A 20823-nucleotide genomic window follows, 5' to 3' on the forward strand; every position below is an offset into this window, starting at 1 on the left:
AAGTGTCTGCGACTTCACGGACAGGCACAGGACAGGGACCGGTACAGGGGTTGGCAGCATCACGGACAGGTGAAGTACAGCCCTAGGAGGCCCCACCCCTGGCCCGCGGAAAAACAAGGTGCTGCCACACATCCATCAGATTCCCACGAGCGCAGCAGAGCAGCTAGGGGAGCCCCTGGGCAGCAGGGCCCCCGCCTAGCCCTGCCAGTCGTGCTCTCAAGTGGGCCCAGGCAGAACATGACGCCTTGGGAACAGACCCCCCCCGAGAACACCATGAAGGCCAGCAAGGGCTCCGCGAGAGCCTCCTCTGGGAACACAGAGCCATCATGAAGGCAGCCAGGAACAGTGCCCAGAACATCAGGCACAGCTTTTGCATACAGCTACTCAGACTGACAGGGACCCAAACTTGCACAATTCCCTACAGTTCACCTCCTGTAGCAACAAAGATCAGGGAAAATGGCAGCATTTGGTGTAAGTATAGCAGGAAGAGAGCTCAAAAGGAGAGTGTGTTCATTTGAGGTTAATACAGGAAACCAATTTCAAGGAGAGTCTTTTTCAGAGAGAAGCTCCTGCCTCTCCTTCCTGCAGCTCAGGAAGTTTATGTCTTCTTCTTTAGCTCCTCAAATCTCGAGAAAGATCATCAAAGTCAATGTCTTCTGAGGCGGAGGAGTTGGCGCCAGCAGAGGCCGTTGGCAGCGTGTCTGGCACAGATGGTAATTCAGGCAGCACAAAGTTATCAAAGGTATAGGAGCTCCAGCTCTTGGTTTAGGAGAAGCTTCTGGCTTGGGCTCAGGCCCTGTTTAAAAGAGAAATATCATTGCACCTCACTGTCAGCACACGCTCAGTGGGCCAAATGGAGCTGCACAAAGTAAAGCTCACCCAGGAAACAGACAGCACCAGTGGGTTTTTTCTGAACAGCCCCTAACACCACGGTTTCCTAAACCCCTGGACATACTCACCAGGCACTGGTGCAGCAATGTCCTTGTCAGCATTCGGCTCATCAATCTGAAAAAGACTCTCAGTTACTACAGCTCTGTCCCACCAGGCACGGGTCACTCCAGCGTGCAGGCAGAGCTCAGCGGCACAGTCCCAGCAGAGCAGCTGCACATTTCTCCCTGCCCTGAGCAGGCAGCCATGGCTTTGGAACATCTGCCTCTCTTCCAAGAAACAGAGGCAGCACTTCAGCTTTCTTCTCCCTCCCTTTCAATTAAAGCAGCTTCACTGACTATATTCTGGAACTGAATCAACAGAGCATATCCACTATCAGGTCTGAAACATTCAAGAGCATGAGTGAGAAAAGACTGCCCTCTTCACCCATGTCAGCACAGCTCTTCTGCCCTTCCTCATAAACCACTGACAGGCCCTTGTGACTAGCAGCAGGATATGAAATGACACATCTCAGGTTTTGGTCTAGCTGGGACAAAGGCCCACAGCACACCCAGCTGTGCTGTTAAAGCTCCTCATTCCCTGCAGGCTGCAGCCAGCAACATCCATCCCCACCCACTTCACCTGCACTGCTGTGCCTGTGCCTGCCCCTCCTGAACTCAGGCTGCTGTGCAGGGAGCCCAAGGTTCAGCACAGCTCCTCCCTGCTCTGGATAACACAAAAACAAGCAGCACGTCACCAAAGGCAGAGTGGGGGAGGCATGACCATGAACTACACCAACAAAACCACAAACAAGCAAAAAAAGGGAAGTCTCCAGCCTCTCTTTCATTGTTCCCCAAGGACTGAGTAAAGTCTGGGAAAGAAAGAGTGTTTAAACATACAGCATCTGGGTCAGCCAAAATTGTCATCCAGGCTATTAATTAGTTCAAAGCCATAATTAAACAGACTTGAGGAGATAAACCCTTCACATTGCAAAGACTAGAATTTGTAGACTCTGCTTCTGCTTGTTAACTGTTTATCACTACTTGAATGATGCAGCAAGAGAAACGTTGGCTTTCCTTTGCAGCCAAAGCACAGAGCTGAACAAGGAACTTCTCCCCACAAGTCATCCTCCCATCACGCGCACTCAGTGATTCACCCGTAAGCAATGCCAGCACCACCCCAAAAGCTCCAAAGGTGGCAGCAGTGTCCTTAATGAACACTCCCCTTCTCTGTGGCTACACTGCACTCTCTTTGAGGGTCCCCCTGCTGCCCGCAATGGCCATTCAGCTCAGGCACTTACAGACTCATATGTGGGTGGGTTTGCCGGAATTGGTGGTGGGTGGATGTTAGTGAAAGGCTGGTAGGTCCCCACTGGCAGGCCACTGAAGTTCTCCTGTACAGAGAGATCAGTCATGCACCACACTACTCACCTGGGATACCACACCTACAGCTGCTACAGGAAGTAGTCTTAGATAAATGCAGGCAAGTATCCAACTGGATTGAGTTTATGCTTACAAGTAAAAGATTCTCAAGTATTAAGTCAGTTGTAGTCACCTGGTGCAGGCAGACCCAGCTAACAGGATTATTCTAAAGAATCAGCACAGGTAAACACTTCATCTTCCAAGGCATAAGTAGTACCAGGACAAAAAGGGAATACTCTGCCATTTTGGCCCTGTGTGCAGTATCACAGAACAGGAAGGAGATTTCTGCCTCACTCAAGGCTCTGTATTACACCCTCACTTGTAACACAACAGTGCCTCAAGGATGCAGACTTGGCGCAAGTCCTCAGCATGTTTATGCCTGGGCCAACAGCCAGCTGATGACACTTGGCCCAGGTTTTCCACAAAAACCACTGCAGCACTACTGGGACCACATTAAGACTCCAAGCCATCCCACTATTCTGATACTCTCCAGTCTACAGAGATATCCTGTAAATGACTGAATTTAGAGAATGGGGCTCTTTTCAGCTCCCACATTCCACCCTCACAGAAAGTCATCTGCAAGAGCCATTGGCTCAGTCTCCTTCCCTTGCAGGTCTGAAGGCAGGGCTCTTCTGCATTTTTCTGTGCTGTTCCCACCCCAAAAAACTCACCTGATTTCCTTGACTGAATCTTGGCACACTACCAGCCTACCAACTTCGAAGTGCAGCTCCAACTCCTGGACAAAAGCCTGGCAGTCAGAAGACTGCCTCAGGAGTTAAGTCTGGACTCCTCTGTTCCCTGAAGGCAAAGAGGGCTGGCTGGAGAAGATGGGTAGGAACCTCCACAGTCAAGAAGCAACACGAAGCTTCAGCTGCGCTGCCAACAGTCCCCATCCCATGTAATCTCATACCAAAACAATGGCCTTCTGACAAATCAAGCTATCAGGTACAGACACTTTCTAGTCAGCAGGCACAGGGCTAAGCACCACACTCAAGAGTCTTTCACAGAAAAAGGAAACACACAAAGCCAAGAAACTTACCGGTCCCTTTGGAGGTGGATAGGAGAAGGGCGGATTTGGTGTTGGCATGGGCATAGGCATCATCACGGGCATGGGTACTAACCCATCATGACCCATCATCGGGGCTGTAAATCCACCACCTCCACCCCCTCCATGGCCACCCTTCTTCACATCATCCGTGAACCCCACATCAATTAGATCTGCTTCTCCACCTGCTGGGGCTTCAGCCTGGAAAGGGTGGAAGAATTCTGCTCACCACCACATCTCTGTTCCGATCACTGCTCTCTGAACAGCAGTAGATGCAGCCTTTGTCACTGGACAAGATGGGAATAAACAACGAGGATAGAACAGAGAGCAGCTATACGGTGGTATTAACAGAAAACAGAACAGGAACCAAGCAGTTGCATGAGTAACTATGGGCAGATGCTGTAGGGCTGTGGGAAGGAACAAGGACCGTGCTGTGCTGGGGCTGTCTAGAAGACACCAAAGCACAATGATCAGCAAGTTCACTACAATGCACAGCCCACGGCTCACTCACCATCACCACAGAGTCAGGCTCATAGGGCACATTGTAGTTCTTAGCAATCTCGATGAGGTATCTCTCCACCAAGATCTTGGGCGGCGCCTCAACGCTCAGCTTGTGCATCAGCTGGAACACAGGGATGGAGAGACACAGTGGGGCCAGGGCAGTGGAGCACCCCACAGCTCCGGCCCAGCACCATCCCAGCTCTATCCCAGCCAGGGCCACCAGGAAGCACTGGGCAGCCCTGGGGAAGCCTCTCTGCCCAGTGCAGCACACTGTGGGCAGCAACAGGCCAGGGCTCCATGTGCTTCCTCCTGCCCAGGCTCTCAGCACCGTGCTCCAACACAGGTGGGCTCCATCTGCCCGCCCTACTCTGCAGGGACTGTGGGCATCACCCACTGGCCACAGGTCCAAGGGGCAGTGAGCCTCAGCAGGCGTGACTGCTCTGCCAGCTCCAGCTGTTCCACCAGTTCATTACCCTGTCATTGACTGTCCCAATCTGGTTTGTCCGGCACAGCTTCCCGTACTCCTTGCTGTACTTGGCGCACAGCTGGTCAGCAACCTGCAATAGGAGAGAAACTCTAGGAAGATGCATACCTTTGCTTTCCCCCACCACACACTGCACATCTGCTGTAGGCCCCACGGCCACCCCCCCTCCCTCTCATTTCTGCTACTGAGCATTCCTGTTCAGCAGCTACAGCCACCCTGGATGCTCCAGGGACACGTGGTCTCCATCTGCAGAGCCCATGAAAACACATCCTCTGTTTTAACAACACAAAGTCCCAAACAAGGGCTTCCACCAGCTTCTGGCAGCATCATCCCCACCCTGCATGCACAACACCCTCAAAGAACTCTACTCACAATCTTCAGCTCAGCCACTTCTGACTGGAGACGTGGTGCAGCCCAAATCAGGGTCGATACCGCCTCTGCCAGGCCAGAGTCCAGCTCCCTAGGACACAATAAACAGTTCTCTCACGCACCCTGCCTTTGCTGCTCTCAATCTGCTCAGCCTCAAAGCTCCCATCCTCCACATTGGGCACCAGAGTCTTCCCTGCCTGGGGAAGAAAAGGTCTCTGGGGGCTTTAGGACAGTGAGACAAACACAAGTGCCCTTCTGTACCCCAGACCTGCTCCAGCAGTGTCCCTCCCTGAGCCCAGGACCCTCTCAGCCAGAGCTTACTTCATGGACTGGATCAAGCCAAAGCGGGCAAGCAGCAGATCACAGTACAGCTCCAGGATCTCCATGGCCTCCACAAGGTAATCTTCACGGATGATGTGCTCCACACGAATCCTGGCACGCTCATCTTTTCCAGCTGCCAGGTAATCTGCAATCTCCTTCCTTGCCTTCTGGGCCAACTCAGCTGCAGCACACACCCCCGAGCGTGGTCACCATGCTGGCTGGGGCTGCTGGTCCAGACCCCCCACAGTCCCCACCACACTCAAAGCCACCACCAGCTTCTCTCCCCCATTGAGCCTCTGCAGCACGAGACACTTGGCCATAGCTTGGCAGAGCCCTTGTGTCCAGGTCCAAGTACACTAACTCACAGGAGACAGGAGAGTGGGCTTTAGCTGCTGGAAACACTCCTGCACCTACAACCTCCCTGCAGAGTCAACTGGGACCACAGACCTTATCTGCATCAGGGCAGGGCAAGGTGGGGAGAGCCTCCCAGAGCACGCAGGGAGTTTCCCACTGTGCTGTGAGCACACACAGCCCACAGCTACCACTCCCCACACTGCACTCCAGCACTTGCCAGGAGAGTGAACAGAAGCCAACTGCAGCCAGCCTGCTCCTCTGGGCCCTCACACACTGGGACAGGCTGTAAGGCCTAGGTCCAGCTGGGAAGAGCAGAAAGCTACTGAATACTTGGCCCACAAAAGCATCCTGACTTCAGAAAAACCTCTTTAAGTCTCCTGAGCCCCAAAAGTATGGTGGAGCCCACCTGCCCCCTCCAGTACTCACTCTTCTTTTTCTCCAGCAGTTTGAGGCGATTGATAACAAGGCGCAGGTTGACTCGCAAGCGCTCGGCCTTGAACCCAGAGCCCAGCATCATAAACACCTTCTGGGGAGAAGAGGGAGGGTCATTGGAACCGGGGAGGCCAAGAAATTCCCACAAAAGCCCAGGTCTGCCATTCCCAATCTAGTTATTTATAAATAGCTGGACCTCCAGCGCTCATCATTACCTCTTCCACTTCACAACCCTGCACCCAACCAAGCCCAACAGGTTTGGCTTTGGAAACTTCCAGGAAACTTCCTGGATATTTTTAAAGAAACAGGAAAGTCAACTGGAAGAAAAAAGCTCATCTCTGTCATACCAATTTGCAAGTTATAAACCAGCTAGATAACTAACCCAAGAACTGTAGAGACTAAGGTTGTAAGAGTCGTGTCAGGAGAAGGAAAAGCTGCCATTCCACATTTCCCACGCTCTTCCTGCTTACTGAACACACGCTCTGGCACTCCCTCAGTCTCCCCAGGAGCCATTTTAACTCATTAATCCTACAGAAAGCTAATTCTGAAGATAATTAATTACTGCATTTTGCTTTGCCGATAACCGTTCATCAAAAAAAAAAAAAAAACCCTTCCTGAAAAGATATTATATAGAAAGACATTGGTTTGTATCTCGCCTCCCCATCCTTCCCTGCCGGCGGCTGCTCTGGCCAGCGCGGGGCGAGCCGTGACCTGGCCCGGCTGCCAGGGCGGCCACACCAGCCCCATCAGCCGCCCGGCGAGACCCGCCGCGTCCGGCCCAGCGCCCAGGGACAGTTCGGACACTGCCCTGGGCGGGCTCCATCGGCGCAGCTGCACCCGAGGAGCCGCGGGGGGAATTCCCTCTCTCTCCCCAGCCAACGGGAACGTCCCACAGCGCGGGCGGGGCAGGTCCCGGGACTGCAGGAGACTGGGGAAGGGCCTCCGCGTCACCGCCAGCACCTCCTCGGCCGCAAAACGCGACCCACCACCCCGCTCCTGCCCCTCGACCCCGAGCCCCGCTCACCTCCCGCCGCTCCGCACGTCCCAGTCACCCAAAATGGCGCGCGCTGGTTGGCAGCACCTGACCGCGAGCGGAGGGATCCCCACAGCCGGCACTCCCCGCTCCCCGTCCGGGACACTGCCGAGCCGCCGCGGCGGGCGCTCTTCCGGTCTGGCCCCCAGATGCCGCCCCGGCGCGGCGCCGGCCGGGCAGGAACGAGGAGGAGCGGACACGGCCCCGGGAGAGGGGCGCAGAGGGACTACATGGCTCGGCGGAGGGATCCTGTGCGCAGCGCTGTAGTGTCGCTCCCGATAGGCGCCCGCTGGTGCCCGCCCCCGGCGCGGCGGTTCCGGCAGTGCGGCGTTCCGCCGTGGCTGCCGCGCCGTGCCCTGACTGCGGATGGTGAGCGGGGCCGGGGTGTCTTCGGTTCTCTGAGGGTCGCAGGGTGCTGGCGCCACTGCAAGGGAGGGTCGGGCCGAGGTTCAGCCGGGTCCTGGGCCCGGTGCCGCAGCCCCACGGTGAGCGGGCCCGCGGCGGCAGCGCTCGGCGGCCTGCGAGGGGAGGCGGCCCCGAGCCTCCGGGGAGGGGCGGTCCAGCTCTCGGTGGGAGCGCGAATTCACAACGCGCGCAGTGGGTCCGAGTTAATACTAAACCCGTGGGTTTTGGCCTTGCAGGGTATGCGAGATCCCTGTGAGCCGGGGGTGGCCGGGCGCTCCCGGTGAGCTGTCGGCGGAGGTGGCCGGGGCAGGGGAGCCCCGCCGCGGGCACAGATGAGCTCCCTCGGGCGGCCGGGAGCCGCGGGCTGGGGCGGATCAATGGCAAACAGGTGAGGACGCTTCGGCCTAATGAAAAACCGGCACCTGAGGTCTGCGGGCGAGCCGGTGACAGCCAGGACGGCGCTGGGCTGGGGCTCCGGTGTGTGCCGGGTACCGTGCCCGTGCCGGGCTCTCCCGGTGCCGAGCCGTCGCTCCCGTGCCCGCGCCCGTGCCCGCGCCGCGCGCTCCAGCGGCGCCGCCATCTTGCCCGTCCGTCTGTCGCTGCCCTTTGTCTGTCCGTGGCTCCCGGCGCCTGCGGCGGGACGGGTAAGGCGGGCCAGGCCGGGCCGGGCCGGCGCTGCCGCCCCCGAGGGGCGGGACGGGCCCCGCGGCGGCCCCTCCGCTGCCGGGGCCGGTCTGTCTGTCGGGGCTGCCGGGCCGGGACCCTCGGCGGTCTGTACCACTGCCAGGGAGCCGGGTCCCTTTGTCTGTGTGTCCAGCCGCTTGCGGGCCCGGTTGCTCCTGCCGCCTCCCGTGCCCTGGGACTGCCGTCTGCGTCCCGCTGTTTGGGGAGGCTGACGGGATCCCCGTGTCCATCCGTCTGAGGCGGCTGACGGGATCCTTTGTCCGTCTGTCTGAGGCTGATGGGATCCCTGTGTCCATCAGTTGGTGAGGACTGACGGGATCCCGTGTGTGTGTCAGCGAAGGGCTGACAAGATCTCTGTGTCCACCTTTCTGAGGAGGCTGATGGGATCCGTGTGACCATCTGTCTTGCGGGAAAGGATTTGGATCCTCCTTTTGTCTGAGAGGACTGCTGGGATTGCCACCTTCTTCTGTCAGTTTGAGGACAAGCAGTCGATATGAGGCTGCAGGAATGGACAGGAGGTAGAAGTGTGTTGGGACTGAGGTTGCAGTCACTCTTGAAGGGGGCACTCAGGTTTTTTTTTGGAGCGGGGGGGGCAGGATTGCTTAAACCTTTGCCTGAGAACTGGACAGGACTGCCCATGCACGGTGACTTGTAAAACGCTTGTGGATCGTGTTGGATGCGGCACGAAATCCAGCTGTGATGGTGCAGAACGAGCTCGTAGACAGAAGGTGGAGAGTGGACCATGGCACAACCAGCTGAGCTTGGCCAGAGACTCGGAAGGTTCCAGTGAAATGTGTGACAGGCTCTTCTGTTCTCTTCTCAGGTGAGCCCTCTGCTGACGGGAGGAACACTCTGCTCCCAGGTCAGGGAAACATGTCCCGTCGGAAACAGACCACTCCTAACAAAGTTCACTGTGAGTATAATGTTACACAGCAGTGTGGGACCCTCTGTCTGGATTGTGGAGTGAGAAGGGAGGATGGAATGACGGGAAGCTACAGGTTGCAGGGAACGCTGGTTACTCACATTTTGTCTTAGGGAGTGTAAGAAGAGAAGCTGAGCTCTGTGCGTCAAGGGAGCTGGCTGTGCCCTGGCGTGGCAGGATGGGGATAGGCTTGAACAAACAACTAATGCTGTAGAGATAGGTGTGTATGTGCAGGGCCTGTAGCTGGGCTTTGTGTTCACACTGTCGTAAGTGCAAGTTGGAATACTAGGAAATGCGACTTAGGGCTCTGGCCTGTCTTGGGTAGCAAAGGAGGTTCTAGGCAAGCTGGTTGGAGCATGTGGCTGAAAGCCAGCAAGTCTTGGGTTTTTATCTTTGTCCTACCAGACTCAGCTGACTGGCCTTGGCGTGTTACTTAAGCTCGCTGTACCCCAGTTTCCTACTACATAATTAAATAAAGCTATTTGCTCTTTCCTGTGAGGGAATGGGTGGTGGCCAGGTAATTCACAGGACAGACAAATACTGTCTGCCAGATCATTCTTGAGCTCAACTGGTAGGACAGATCTCTGTTTCTCCAACCTTGCCAAGACCCGAACATTTGTTTGACAGTGGAAGGGCTGAAGATGCTGTACATCAGCACTTCTTGTGGGCAGGCTACAGCCAGGTGTCAGTGCAGCTGGGAGACATGGATGGAGGTTTGGCTGCAGAGGGGAAACTGCACATGTATGGCTTTTGGTTGACTGGTGGTAGAAGAGGGATGTTGAGGGGCCTGAAGCTGTGCCCTTGTTGATACCCGGGTTTGTGGCTGGAGACATGCTTGGAATTTCGGCTGGAATAAGGAAAACAAGTTCTTCCATTTCTGTAGACCCATGAGAGCAAGGCTGCTGAGAGGGCCCTGGATATTGCTAGCTGCAGTAGCTGTCAGGAGTATGAGACAGAGCTGAGTGCTGCAGCTCTGCCTCACTGCTGGTGCTGCTGGCTTGCATGTCTGTATGCTGCCTCCGTGCACGGGTACACAGCAGGGATCTGTGCATGCTGCTCTCTGTGTGAGGAAACACTGCTGGAGTGTGGCACCTTGCACGCTCGGTGAGTGCTCTGGGAAGAACTGCCTCTCTCTGGGACTTGCAGCCGCACCGACCGCTCAGCTCGGGAGAGCTGACTGAGCTGTCCTTGGTGACCAGCGTGAGGGTCTCGGGGTGTGGCTTGTGGCATCTGCACTGCCCTGTGCTCTCCAATTCCTGCTTCTGGGTGCTGGGTTCCACAGTGGGCAGAGTACAGTTGTGATTTGCCTGATACTGCATTAATGACTTTGGAGTTGTTTTCCTTAGAGAAATTTGGAATGTCCTGTATTTTGTCCTGTGATGCCAGTAACACGCCTTGTGTCCACATACTTTTGCTTCTGAGAGTGCCCAGGTATTAGTGCTGCCATTGAGCTCAGGTTTATATCAGGCATGCACTTAAACTGTCTCCCTGGGGCAGAGTTGAGGTTTTCTCTCGAGTGTGGAAACCAAGGGCTACAGCAGCTCTAATGGTGCAGGTACAGCTTCCGTGGTGTTTAGGTGGGCGCTTTTCTGCACTCCACAGTGTAAGGGTCATGTTCTTCAGAAGCTTGTACTATTATATACAAAATTCTATATGTCACAGAGTTCAGCGTGCACTGTTTTCACAGTGAACATTGCTCTTCTATCTGCAATACAAGTGATTGTATCTCCAGTCTTGGTCTTGGGGGAAGCTGCCTGACAAACACTCTACCAGTGGGCATGAGGTTGAGGTTATGGCATCAGGTATGCCATGGAGAGGAATTCTGGGACCTGTTCACCTCCTTTACATGCAGTGCGTTGCTACAGAGCAACTATCAGCAGGAGCCATCAGGACCAGCAAGTAGGACTACAAGAAAATAAAGGGACCGAAAGATACCAGAAACATGTCAATGGTGATGTCTCCTCCTTGGGATGGAAAATCTTGTCTGTCTTGTGATGAACACCACGAAATCGTTGGGACTTCTCTGTCTACCTAGCCTGCTGTGTGTCTGGAGGGCCCAGAAATGCCGTGCAGTGCCCTGACGAGGATAATCGGAGAGAGCATCGGCTCCAAGAACGGGGTGAGCCAGCAGAATGAGGAGTCAGGCTGAGACATAGCAGACACGTTACTGGGACTTCTTCACAGGGACTGCAGTGGTTGGGAGGACAGGAATGAAAGGGACAGCAGGTATGCAGCTTTTTACACAGTTGTCTGCAGCTGGGGTCTGATTTGGCAGGCTCTGGGGCTGGGGAAGTGCTTTTTGGATTTGCATAAATACAACTGTGAATATCTGACTGGACAAATTTAATGGGAGGATGGTGCCTACTTCTTCCTTGCATGGCTACTCCATGTTCTCTTCTTGGACTCACCAGGGCAAGTGACAGCTGCAGATCTCCTCTCCCTGGCTTGCTTGGTGCTTCCTCTTTCCAGGGTTACTTTCCAGGCTTGGCATGGCCCTCATTTCACCTTGCTCTCACAACAACATGGTTTGCTGTCCTCACTTAGCACAGAAATGTTTTGTTTGGCATGCGGAGTGACTGGCTAGGAGACTGTGATACAAGGCAAAAGAGTTTTAAATGGAAGTTGATGTGTAAGGAAATTCAAAGTAATACTGAAGCAATGGTAAAACAATTATAAAAATTACTATTATCACAAAAGTCTCATTGTGCATGGTGGCCAGTGCTGCAGTTTTAATTGTAGTCATTTCCCCTGCAGCACGTAATGGCTCTTGATAATTTAATTTTGTTTTGCCATGGGCTGCATGAAAAACACACCTGAAAAAGTACTAAAAAAGAGAACAGTAACAGTGGAATATATTTACTGAAAAATACAATACAGTTAGGTTGTTTCTGTGGAGATGCCTTAATTGATTCAATTTGGTCTTTATTGTCTCCCAGAGTCTGAAGTAGAAAAGTATGAAAACTCTCTAAGCAATTCATCTGCTCTTGCATTCAAGCCCATCTGTTGCTGCACTGTCACCCCATCACTCGTGGACCACTCGCTGTCTTTGCGCTTGCCAAAATTGCTGCAGGTGTTATTGTGCACTTCTCTCTCCCTGCCATCCATGAGCTGCTTTGCTTTCTATTGCTTGTGCCCTCTGCAACTGATGCTTATTTTAGAACTCTGGAGAACAGCTTCTGTTAGTCAGATTAATTCCTGCTTCCGAGCTCTATTTATCATGGTCCTAATATCCCATTAATCCTCTATTTGCTTCCCTCTCTCTCTGACACACACATATTCTGTGCTCTTTGGTGTTCCTTGGATTCTGCTGTCTATAATATTCCCAGTTTGAAGAGGGAGTATCTTGCAAGAAATAGCACCCAGCATTCTCAACCAAGCAGAAATGTTACTTGCATCAAAACCCTTGGTTCTGAAGGGCTCCGTGGGCTGCCATTGTTAACCCTTTCAATTGTGTTGTTTTTCATTTCAGTAACCACTACAGCAGTGTGGACAACCCAGAATAGCCATGGGGCAGGTGGAATAGATCCACAGTGGTGGAAAGACTTGCAAATTTCAGGTCCAGGAACACAGAGAAGACCTACACGAACAGGGATTTTAAATTGGTGTACGAGGGGGGAATAAAGTGACTCATCTCTGAGAGACCTTTCTGTTTAGGAAGGAAGGCAGGGGAATGATGCAGTTCCTTTGGATTTTGTTTGTGGATTTTGGGGTGGGAGTTGTTTGTTGTATGTTATTTTCCAGAACACCTGAGAGTTATCCTACATTCATACAGTTGGAGAAGGGAAGGGCTCAGGGCTGATAACCCAGCAGACCCTAACAGTCATGCCTATCTCTGTTGCTCAGTACCACAGGGCTGTCCCCTACCTCCACCGCTGCTCACCTGGTATCCCACTCATTCACAGGAGTATGGAGAGGAGAATGGAATACAAAGCAGAGGCATTTGTGTGATCTCTCATCTCTAGCTGCTTGTAAGCAACTTCAGTGACTTGTTTTGGTGTTGTGGTCAGCCTGCAGCCTTTTTTGTATTTAATAAAGAAACTTCTGGAGAAGAGTCTGTGAATTCACTATTGAGCATAACATCCTTTATTTATGGCAGTGATGCTAAAGCTGTTGCCTGTCTTACTCCCCTTCCAAATGAATGGAAGTGAACCCAAAGCGGGGTGGAGGGAGGGATGTAAGTGGCTATATGGGAGCATGTGTGTGCAGAAACAACAAAAGTACAATCCTGTACCTATCAAACGTTAAAACTCTAAGGCTTCATCAAAGTAGGACTTAGTTCATCAGTAGGTGAACAGGACACTCTTTGCTAAGTTATTTTGGACGCTATTATTATAACACATAAGAAATTCTGTACAAGCTGAAGACAGCATTTTTACATGTTTGAGTTTCCCAATCCCGTGATGGTTTTGGATTCAGGCTGTGGAGGATGCACAGGGTGTCCCTGCTAACAGCACGGGTTTGGTTAACAGGTTGCATTGCTGGCTGTAAGCTGGCTGTTCTCTGCACTGTGCTGAGTCAATGCTTACTGAGCTCTGGGGGTGTTGTGCCCTTGGCACACACGATTGCTCTTGGTTACTGTGACTGATGCCAGTGTTCCTGATGGGAGGAGTTCCCTCCTCTGTCACCTGGATAGAGATCCTAGCTCTTAAATCCTGCAGACTGTCTGCATGGCTTGTGTAACTGAGCAGGAACCTGCCTGCCTTTGGACTCCAGGCTGCTGCTCAGTGGGAATGTAATCTGTCTGGAAGGGAAGAAAACACACACAACTGCTTCCACGAGCAGCTGCAGTGGCGTTTGGGAATCCCATTTTGGAACTCTGTCACAGGTAGCACATCTCCCACCGTAGTTTTATATCTGTCCTGCATTCTGCAGGTTTCCTCATTTCACCATGCTTTCTCTTTCTCCTGCAATGCTTTTTTGGTCTCTGGGCTTTTATCCTGGTGGTTTGTGGGTATCTGCTTCTTGGAGAGGCTCTGGGATTCTGTGTGTCTGCTGCTCATACAGTCTGTATCTCAGTCCTACCAACATGAAGCTGTGATCCAGACATAAAAACACAACTCCAGGTCATGAAAACCATTCGGTGCTGGAATGGCTTCTGAAGGGGCTACGTGTATCACAGCAGTCATGACAGTACCTGTTGCTTTCAGTGTCAAATAGACTTGGGGTGCTTCTCAGCACCTCTTCTCACATGCATGGATTGTGTTCTCAAGTTGTCTCTACAGAAACCTTTCTCACATTTCTAAACAGAATGATAAAAGCCTTCAAATGCTTTTGGAAACCTCCATGGGGACATTGGGAACTAAAACTCTTCTCCCACAGTCTCTATGAAACTTCTGAAGGTCTTTGAAATCTTCTCTAAATTATGGCTTTTTAAAGCCCTGCCAAAATGGTGAGGTAAGCCCCAGGAAAGGCAGGGAGTGGGAACACAGAGCAACACTGACTGGAAGAGTTCAGCATGTGAGAATGTGCCTGTCCTTGTAACAGGACTGGTGCTCTCTCGAGAATTCAGTTCCCTGGTTATACTGATGCCAGCTGTGGCCCAGTACTAAAAAGTAGCATTTTCTTCTGAAAGCTGTGTTTTGATTTTATTTGAAAAATGCGCTGCATCTTCCTTGGCATTTTTGCATTTGTGCTTTGAGTGGTCCTTAAGCACTTAAAAATCAGTTGATAAGTGCAACCCAAAAGCCAGCCTGCTGGGAACTTCAGCATCTTTGCCAGGCCTCCCAGCTCATCCACTGAAGAAGGTAAATCACAACTACACCTGGAACAAAGTAATTTGTTTGCTTGCATATGAAATTAATGGTTACCTTTTATTATTCTCTGGAACCGAAGTTATCTCGAGTAGGAATTGCTGAAAGTTTTCTTTCAGAGAAGAACAAATAACTGCTTTCTTAAAAGGTGTTTGCCATTTCCTGTTGAGCTGAGATACTAGCGGTCAGTGCTTTCAACAGAACAGGCTGTTTTATCCTAAACGTGCATCTCAGCTCTCAGGGTTCCTTCCCTTGGGTTGCTGTTTTGAGCACATGAAGTGCCACTGAGATTTTACTTTAGCAAGAGCCATTTCTGGGCAAGGCAAGGTAGTGGAGGAAGTCATCCATCATATGCGCAGGAGAACATCAGCTCCAAGCACAAACACCTTCTACAAGGACAGCTTGTCCTTATCCCTCCTGGAACAGAAGGAGGTGACAGAGCATGCCAAGAACAGCCCCTAGTTTTGGTATTACTGGGGAGGGCAGGTGATGTACCAGACCCTTAGGGAGGCTGTATTTTTGTGCAAGATGCCTGTTATAGCAGGGAATAGGACTTAATGATTTAGAAGAGCTAGACAGTATTATCCCTGATCTGGGATACTGTCATAGTCCCCAGGGGCTTTCCCCAGCCTAGAGCTGTGCTGTAGGATATTGGTGGATAACTTGTCAGCAAAAGCCACCTGGCTATCTAAGGCAGGCATATGGGTCTCACAGGTTTTTTGTGGCCAGAGCAGCATATACAGCATATGCAGGGGGCAGGCCAATGCAGGACATTGCCCTAGTGAGACTGTTCTACACCCAGGCACTGGACTTGCACCAGCAGGTGCCAGAGGCTGGTGTGGCAGGGTAGGCAGAGAAGTGACCTAAGTGCTTTCCAAGAGGTGACTCCAGAGGTTCTGCACAGTGCAGGTGAGCAGCCCTATGCCTGTTGCGTTTTTGGCAAGCTGTGGGGGTTAACACGATGGAACAGCACTGGTCTGACTCTTTGTCCTTGTGGCTGCCAGGGGAGCAAGTCTTTGCAGGGCTGGAGGAGCAAGCCCGCCAAGCCATGATGAAAAGCAACTTTCCTGGAGCTCTTGGGGACCAGAGGCCAGCCATCCGTCCGCTGCAAGACCCCGACTCCAGCAGCAGTGAGTTCCGCCCCTTCCAATAATGGCAAGGTAGTGAACTGGGGAGACTGACAAGGCATGAGGCTACAGGGTGTGGGGGGTTCTCTGAGAACCATCTTACCCAGCTCCTCTTCCGTGTCAGCCCTTGGCTCTTGTGCAGGACTTTGTCCTGAGAGAAGGTAAGCCCAGAGCCGAGAACCAGCACAGCACAGACTGGGCAATGCCCTCACCACCGGAACACAGTCCCATCTCACCAGAGCAGGCAGGGAACTGCAGTTTGGCAATTATCAAGGAAGGCAGGATAAAAGGCCATGCCCAGGGACTCTGCAGAGCAGCTCAGGGACTGAAGTGCCCCAGACTGAGTTTAAATGGAGCCCATGGTGGGAGGGGGTGGGTAGAGTCACCATATGATGCTGGTCAAGACAGTTAAGACCTATAAGTTTAGACCCTGAGGCCTATGAGTGCCCTCAGGGTCCTTACACTTGGCATAACTGTTCTGCATGTTTCAGGTGGCAGTGATGATGAGGAAACCACCCAGGATGAAGTTTCTTCCCATACATCCGAGGAGGATGGCTCAATGGTGAAAGTGAAGAAGGAATTGGAGAATGCAGAACGACCCATGGCTGGAACACCACTGATGAGAGAAAACGAGGCAAGTGTGTATTGGCTCTGCACTCACTGTAGCCTCCAGGGAGGGGAAGGGTACTGTCTAAAAACCTCCTCTCCCATCATGGTTCTTTATCTTTCTTTCCCTCCCACCTCCTCCAAACGTCTCCTGGCAGGAGGAAAGGGTATGAAGAGCTCTTGGACTGCCACAAATATGAGACAGCAGGCACAAACTGGCCAAAATGTTTGTGGAGTGTGTCCCCTTCCTTCAGTTTTGGTGCCTTTCTCTGACTGACTTCCCCTTCCCCCCTGCCACAGAACAGGCCCTGCCTTCCAGAGCCACTGTGCTGGCAAGAGCCTGGGTGCAAGTGGAGGCTGTGAGGCCTCTGCCTCTTCTCCCTGAGATGCAGGAGTTTTGCTCAGAGGCTACGTGAAGGAGGTTTCAGATGTCAGGAACCCAAAGCAGCCCCAGTGGGACTGGGCACACAGTACTGGATCTGCAGCAGCTCTGGGAGGAGCTCAGGGAGGGTGGGAGGCTGCGGGAGGTCTGTGTGCCTTTCACCAAAGTGGCTGTTCCTCTCCATAGGTGCCCGAGAGTTTGAACACTGACCCCATGCTGGGACTGTCACAGTGCCCCCTCTGCCAGCTGGAGTGTGGGAGCAGAGAGCAGCTTATTGCTCATGTGTACCAGGTAGGGATGTCTCTGGCCTGAAGGCCTAAGTCCAGAAACAGTCCAAAGCGCAGAGTAACTTTGTTCTGGTCTTTCCAATCACAGAACTGAGCTTCTAGCTAGGATGTGACTGAACTTTACAGCAGTAAACTGTGTCCAGAGGGTGTCATGGGGAAAGAATTAGCAAGGCACCAGTCTGCAGATCTGAAAAACACAACTCTATCCCATGGCAGTCTCTGCAAGTATTGCAGGCTGAAACCAGGCAGTTCCTTCAGGTTAAGCGGAAGCAATTTTTACATCATTCAGTGAGATAAGAAACCTTCCTCCTAATAACTCATTTATTTTTTACTTCATTACAGTTCTTGTAATTACCCATGAGAATAGCTGTTTTTCCTCTGCATGGTTCCAGTTTTGCAGGAAATCTGTGGTGGAATCTCAGGTTTTGTTGTCAGTGCTCTCTTCATAGCATATCAAAGTCTGTAACAGAAGGAATGAAGCAGAACTGAATTGGCCACTTACCTGCACCAGCTACCTCCATCTAAGTGCTTCCTCACCAGCATCCTGCCTGCTGTTAATCCAGTCATGCTTTGTCCAGCACCAGCTGCTCCTCAAATGCATTTCTGAAAATGAGGGTCAGGTCTTACGATCCAAGTATGTTGGCCTTAATTGTATCTCCTGCACTGGAGTGGAGCTGTAGAAGGATTTCTTCCTTGCTTGACTTGTGACACACCAAATGTCTTGAGCTTGGTCTAATCGCTGTCAGACAGAGGTTTAGTGCTAAAGGGTTCCCATTCCAAGAGGCTGAACAGAATGGTTTGAGTGTGCCTTGGACTGGGCAGGGAGCTGGGCAGTGTGTAACTAACATCTGAGTGGTTGTTTTGCAGCACACTGCAGCAGTGGTGAGTGCCAAGAGCTACCTGTGTCCTGTGTGTGGCAGAGCCCTCAGCTCACCAGGGTCCCTTGGGAGGCACCTCCTGATCCACTCGGAGGACCAGCTGTCCAACTGTGCAGTGTGTGGAGCACGCTTCACCAGCCACGCCACCTTCAACAGGTCAGGGTCTCCCTGGCTGGTGAGTGGGATAGAGCACCACATTAAAGATTAGGTGGGTTGCCTTAAATGACTCAGAAGTTGTGGCTGTGAACACACCGAGGCCTGTAGGACAGTGCTAAACATCCCCAGTGAGTGAGATTCCCTTGATCCTTTCCTGTCTGCAGCTCTGCATCCCCTGCAAAGACCTCCAGGGGCTGTGGTGCTACAAGGGTGTTCCTTAGCTCTGTGCAGAGCTAGAGGGGTGCAGAAAGCACTGGGGTCTCCAGTAACTGGAGAACAACACGCTGCTTCCCTTACCCAGCAATCCATCAGCATAAGGCTGCACTGCCCAGGTGGGTTCATCATTTTCAAAGCAGGGCTACAGGCAGAGACCAAAACGTTCTTTCTTTGTGCCCTGCCTGGTGGGAGATTATCCACTGACCAATGGAATGGGGCTGAAAGGAGAAATCCAGAGATGAGGGGAGGAGCAGCTCCCTGGTTAATTCCTGCTCTTGCGCTCTTCCAACCCAGATACCTCTCTGGGCTAACCCACTTCCTACCCCGGGATAGGCTGGTGCTTTACTTCAGGTATTCAGATGAATCTGTGGGCAACTGGTTTAGCAGAGGCCTCTGCCATGGGCTGTAGTGGGGGCACTGTTCGTGGCAGCCCCTGGGAACTCTGAGATGGGGACTCTGCCAATAGCACCAAGTCTCTGACTCTGCTCCTTATGCTCTGCAGTGAGAAGCTGCCGGATGTGCTCAGTGCAGATCGGCTGCCGGCGCCGCAGAGCCAGGGCCCCTCCGGAGCCGAGGGGAAGGACGTTTCCTTTCGCACCCCCGTGTACCCCGCGGGCATCCTCCTGGTGTGCAACAACTGCGCCGCGTACCGCAAGCTGCTGGAGGCGCAGAGCCCCAGCATGCGCAAGTGGGCCCTGCGGCGGCAGAACGAGCCCCTGGAGGTGCGGCTGCAGCGCCTGGAGCGGGAGCGCACGGCCAAGAAGAGCCGGCGGGACAACGAGACGCCCGAGGAGCGGGAAGTGAGGCGCATGCGGGACCGGGAAGCCAAGCGGCTGCAGCGCATGCAGGAGACAGACGAGCAGCGGGCGCGGCGGCTGCAGCGGGACCGGGAGGCCATGCGCCTGAAACGCGCCAACGAGACCCCTGAGAAGCGACAGGCCCGGCTCATCCGGGAGCGCGAGGCCAAGAGGCTCAAGCGGCGCCTGGAGAAAATGGACATGATGCTCCGGGCACAGTTTGGCCAGGACCCCTCTGCCATGGCTGCTTTGGCAGCTGAGATGAACTTTTTCCAGCTACCAGTGAGCAATGTGGAGCTGGAGAGCCAGCTGCTGGGCAAAATGACCTTTGAGGAGCAGAGCAACAGTGCGCTGCAGTAAACCACAGCCACGAATGGTGCTGCCTCTGCTGTGCCTGCCCCAGGTGCACTAGCAGGCTTCTGCACTCAGGAGGCTGCTGGGGGTCTCTCTCTGACCTTCCCTGACGGGTGGTTCTGGTTCTCCTCTGAACCCAGGAGGAGAACAGAGCTGAGAGATGTCTGCCAAAGCAGCTCTGGTAGGAGCAGATTCTGAGTATACAGTCTGCTCTGGGGGCCAAGTCACAGCCTGTGACAGAAGGAAAATAAATTAATGTTCACATTTATTAGTCCCCTTCTTTACCTTTTGTGCTTTGTCCTGTTCTTGGATCCTGGCCCCATAGATGGGTCTGGGCTGTGGCAGTTCTGCTGTATGTGAAACCCACCTCACTACAAAGGGATCTTGTTTACTGCAGCATGAATTACGGAGCTGAAGACTTTGACAGTCCACAAGTCCTCCAGGAATAAATCCTTTGCAGTCTGTGCCCATAAAAAGGAAACAAAGGAGGATGTCTTGCTGGAAATGGCTGTGTACACCATTTTCTTAACACTATTATTATGTGCTTATTTGCAGTAGCAACCATGGAAAAATTAAGAGGAAACTAATCTCCTGTTGTAAGATACTCCATAAAAACAGTAAAAGAAAGGCTGGCCGAGGAAAGCAAACAGCAGACAAGTTTGCTGCTTTACTCACAAGTTAATTTTCACCTAAACATTTCAGGTTTGCAAGTGGTTGAATGATAAATAATAGAGCAGGTCAGTTTCTAGGACTGGATGGGTTTGCTTTCTTCTTTACTCGGCGCTGGTGAGACCACACCTGGAGTCCTGTGTCCAGTGCTGAGGTTCCAGTGCAAAAGCAGCACAGATGTACTGGAGGCAAAATGTGATCATAGCCTATGCCTATAGAAAAAGGTTCCCACTATTAAACTATGGAAATTAAATCTAGGCATTTTGAATGTGGAAAAGGCAAAAAGCAGTGGCACAGAAGGACTCATGAGGGGCAAAGAGGCGGTACACTCTCTGTTATTGGGTTTCTTTAAGAATGTGAATCTGAAAATGCGTGGTATAGCTTTGTGGTTTCCAAATATCAGCCACTGTGCTACACCTCTGTGTTTTGTAGCCTAAAGACCCCTACTACCTCCATAGCATTTCCAGTGAAGGTCTTGTGTCACACAGACTGGTTCAAACACCCTGGGAGCTACTCTCTTCTCTCTGATGGCTGTTTCTCTGCTTTGCAGAGAAATGGAGACCACAAGACTCCTATTTGAGATCAGAAGAGTAAAGTTAAAACAAGAAGCAAAACCTTCTGACCAGACTACTTAGAACCCTATTTCACCATCATTTTTCAGTTTGAAAACGTTTTGATTGCAGTCCCTTAAAGCCCGAGTTAAACTTAGAAAAGTTGCCTTCAAAGTGCATTTATGTTGCAGTTTTCTGGCGATAATGAACTA

At 52.4% G+C, this 20823-nt stretch overlaps 2 protein-coding genes across 17 annotated transcripts; one reads left to right on the forward strand and one right to left on the reverse strand.

Moving 5' to 3' along the window:
• Window positions 1-461: 461 nt before the first annotated feature.
• Window positions 462-7690, reverse strand: IST1 (IST1 factor associated with ESCRT-III). Its single transcript, XM_032701100.1, is given in 12 exon segments — window positions 462-630; window positions 633-764; window positions 767-796; window positions 960-1005; window positions 2168-2260; window positions 3328-3534; window positions 3845-3955; window positions 4308-4391; window positions 4691-4778; window positions 5009-5189; window positions 5789-5888; window positions 6819-7690. Coding segments are annotated over 11 exon segments (1095 nt in total). The 5' UTR covers window positions 5880-5888; window positions 6819-7690; the 3' UTR covers window positions 462-598.
• Window positions 7099-19659, forward strand: ZNF821 (zinc finger protein 821). 16 transcript variants are annotated; one of them, XM_032701096.1, is made up of 10 exons: window positions 7099-7196; window positions 7469-7620; window positions 8740-8829; window positions 10874-12806; window positions 13552-13663; window positions 15593-15718; window positions 16207-16349; window positions 16890-16994; window positions 17858-18024; window positions 18743-19659. In XM_032701096.1, the coding sequence occupies exons 6-10, from the start codon at window positions 15637-15639 to the stop codon at window positions 19395-19397; spliced, it is 1152 nt and encodes a 383-aa protein (XP_032556987.1). In that variant the 5' UTR covers window positions 7099-7196; window positions 7469-7620; window positions 8740-8829; window positions 10874-12806; window positions 13552-13663; window positions 15593-15636; the 3' UTR covers window positions 19398-19659. The 16 variants fall into 16 exon arrangements, with proteins under 16 accessions (XP_032556987.1, XP_032556975.1, XP_032556979.1 ...); XM_032701084.1 differs by having other exon boundaries at window positions 10874-11064; window positions 12308-12806; window positions 13552-15718; XM_032701088.1 differs by having other exon boundaries at window positions 10874-11064; window positions 12682-12806; window positions 13552-15718.
• Window positions 19660-20823: the final 1164 nt, after the last annotated feature.

The sequence above is a fragment of the Chiroxiphia lanceolata genome, chromosome 13 (genome assembly GCF_009829145.1).
Source record: "Chiroxiphia lanceolata isolate bChiLan1 chromosome 13, bChiLan1.pri, whole genome shotgun sequence".
In the NCBI taxonomy this organism is placed as follows: domain Eukaryota; kingdom Metazoa; phylum Chordata; class Aves; order Passeriformes; family Pipridae; genus Chiroxiphia; species Chiroxiphia lanceolata.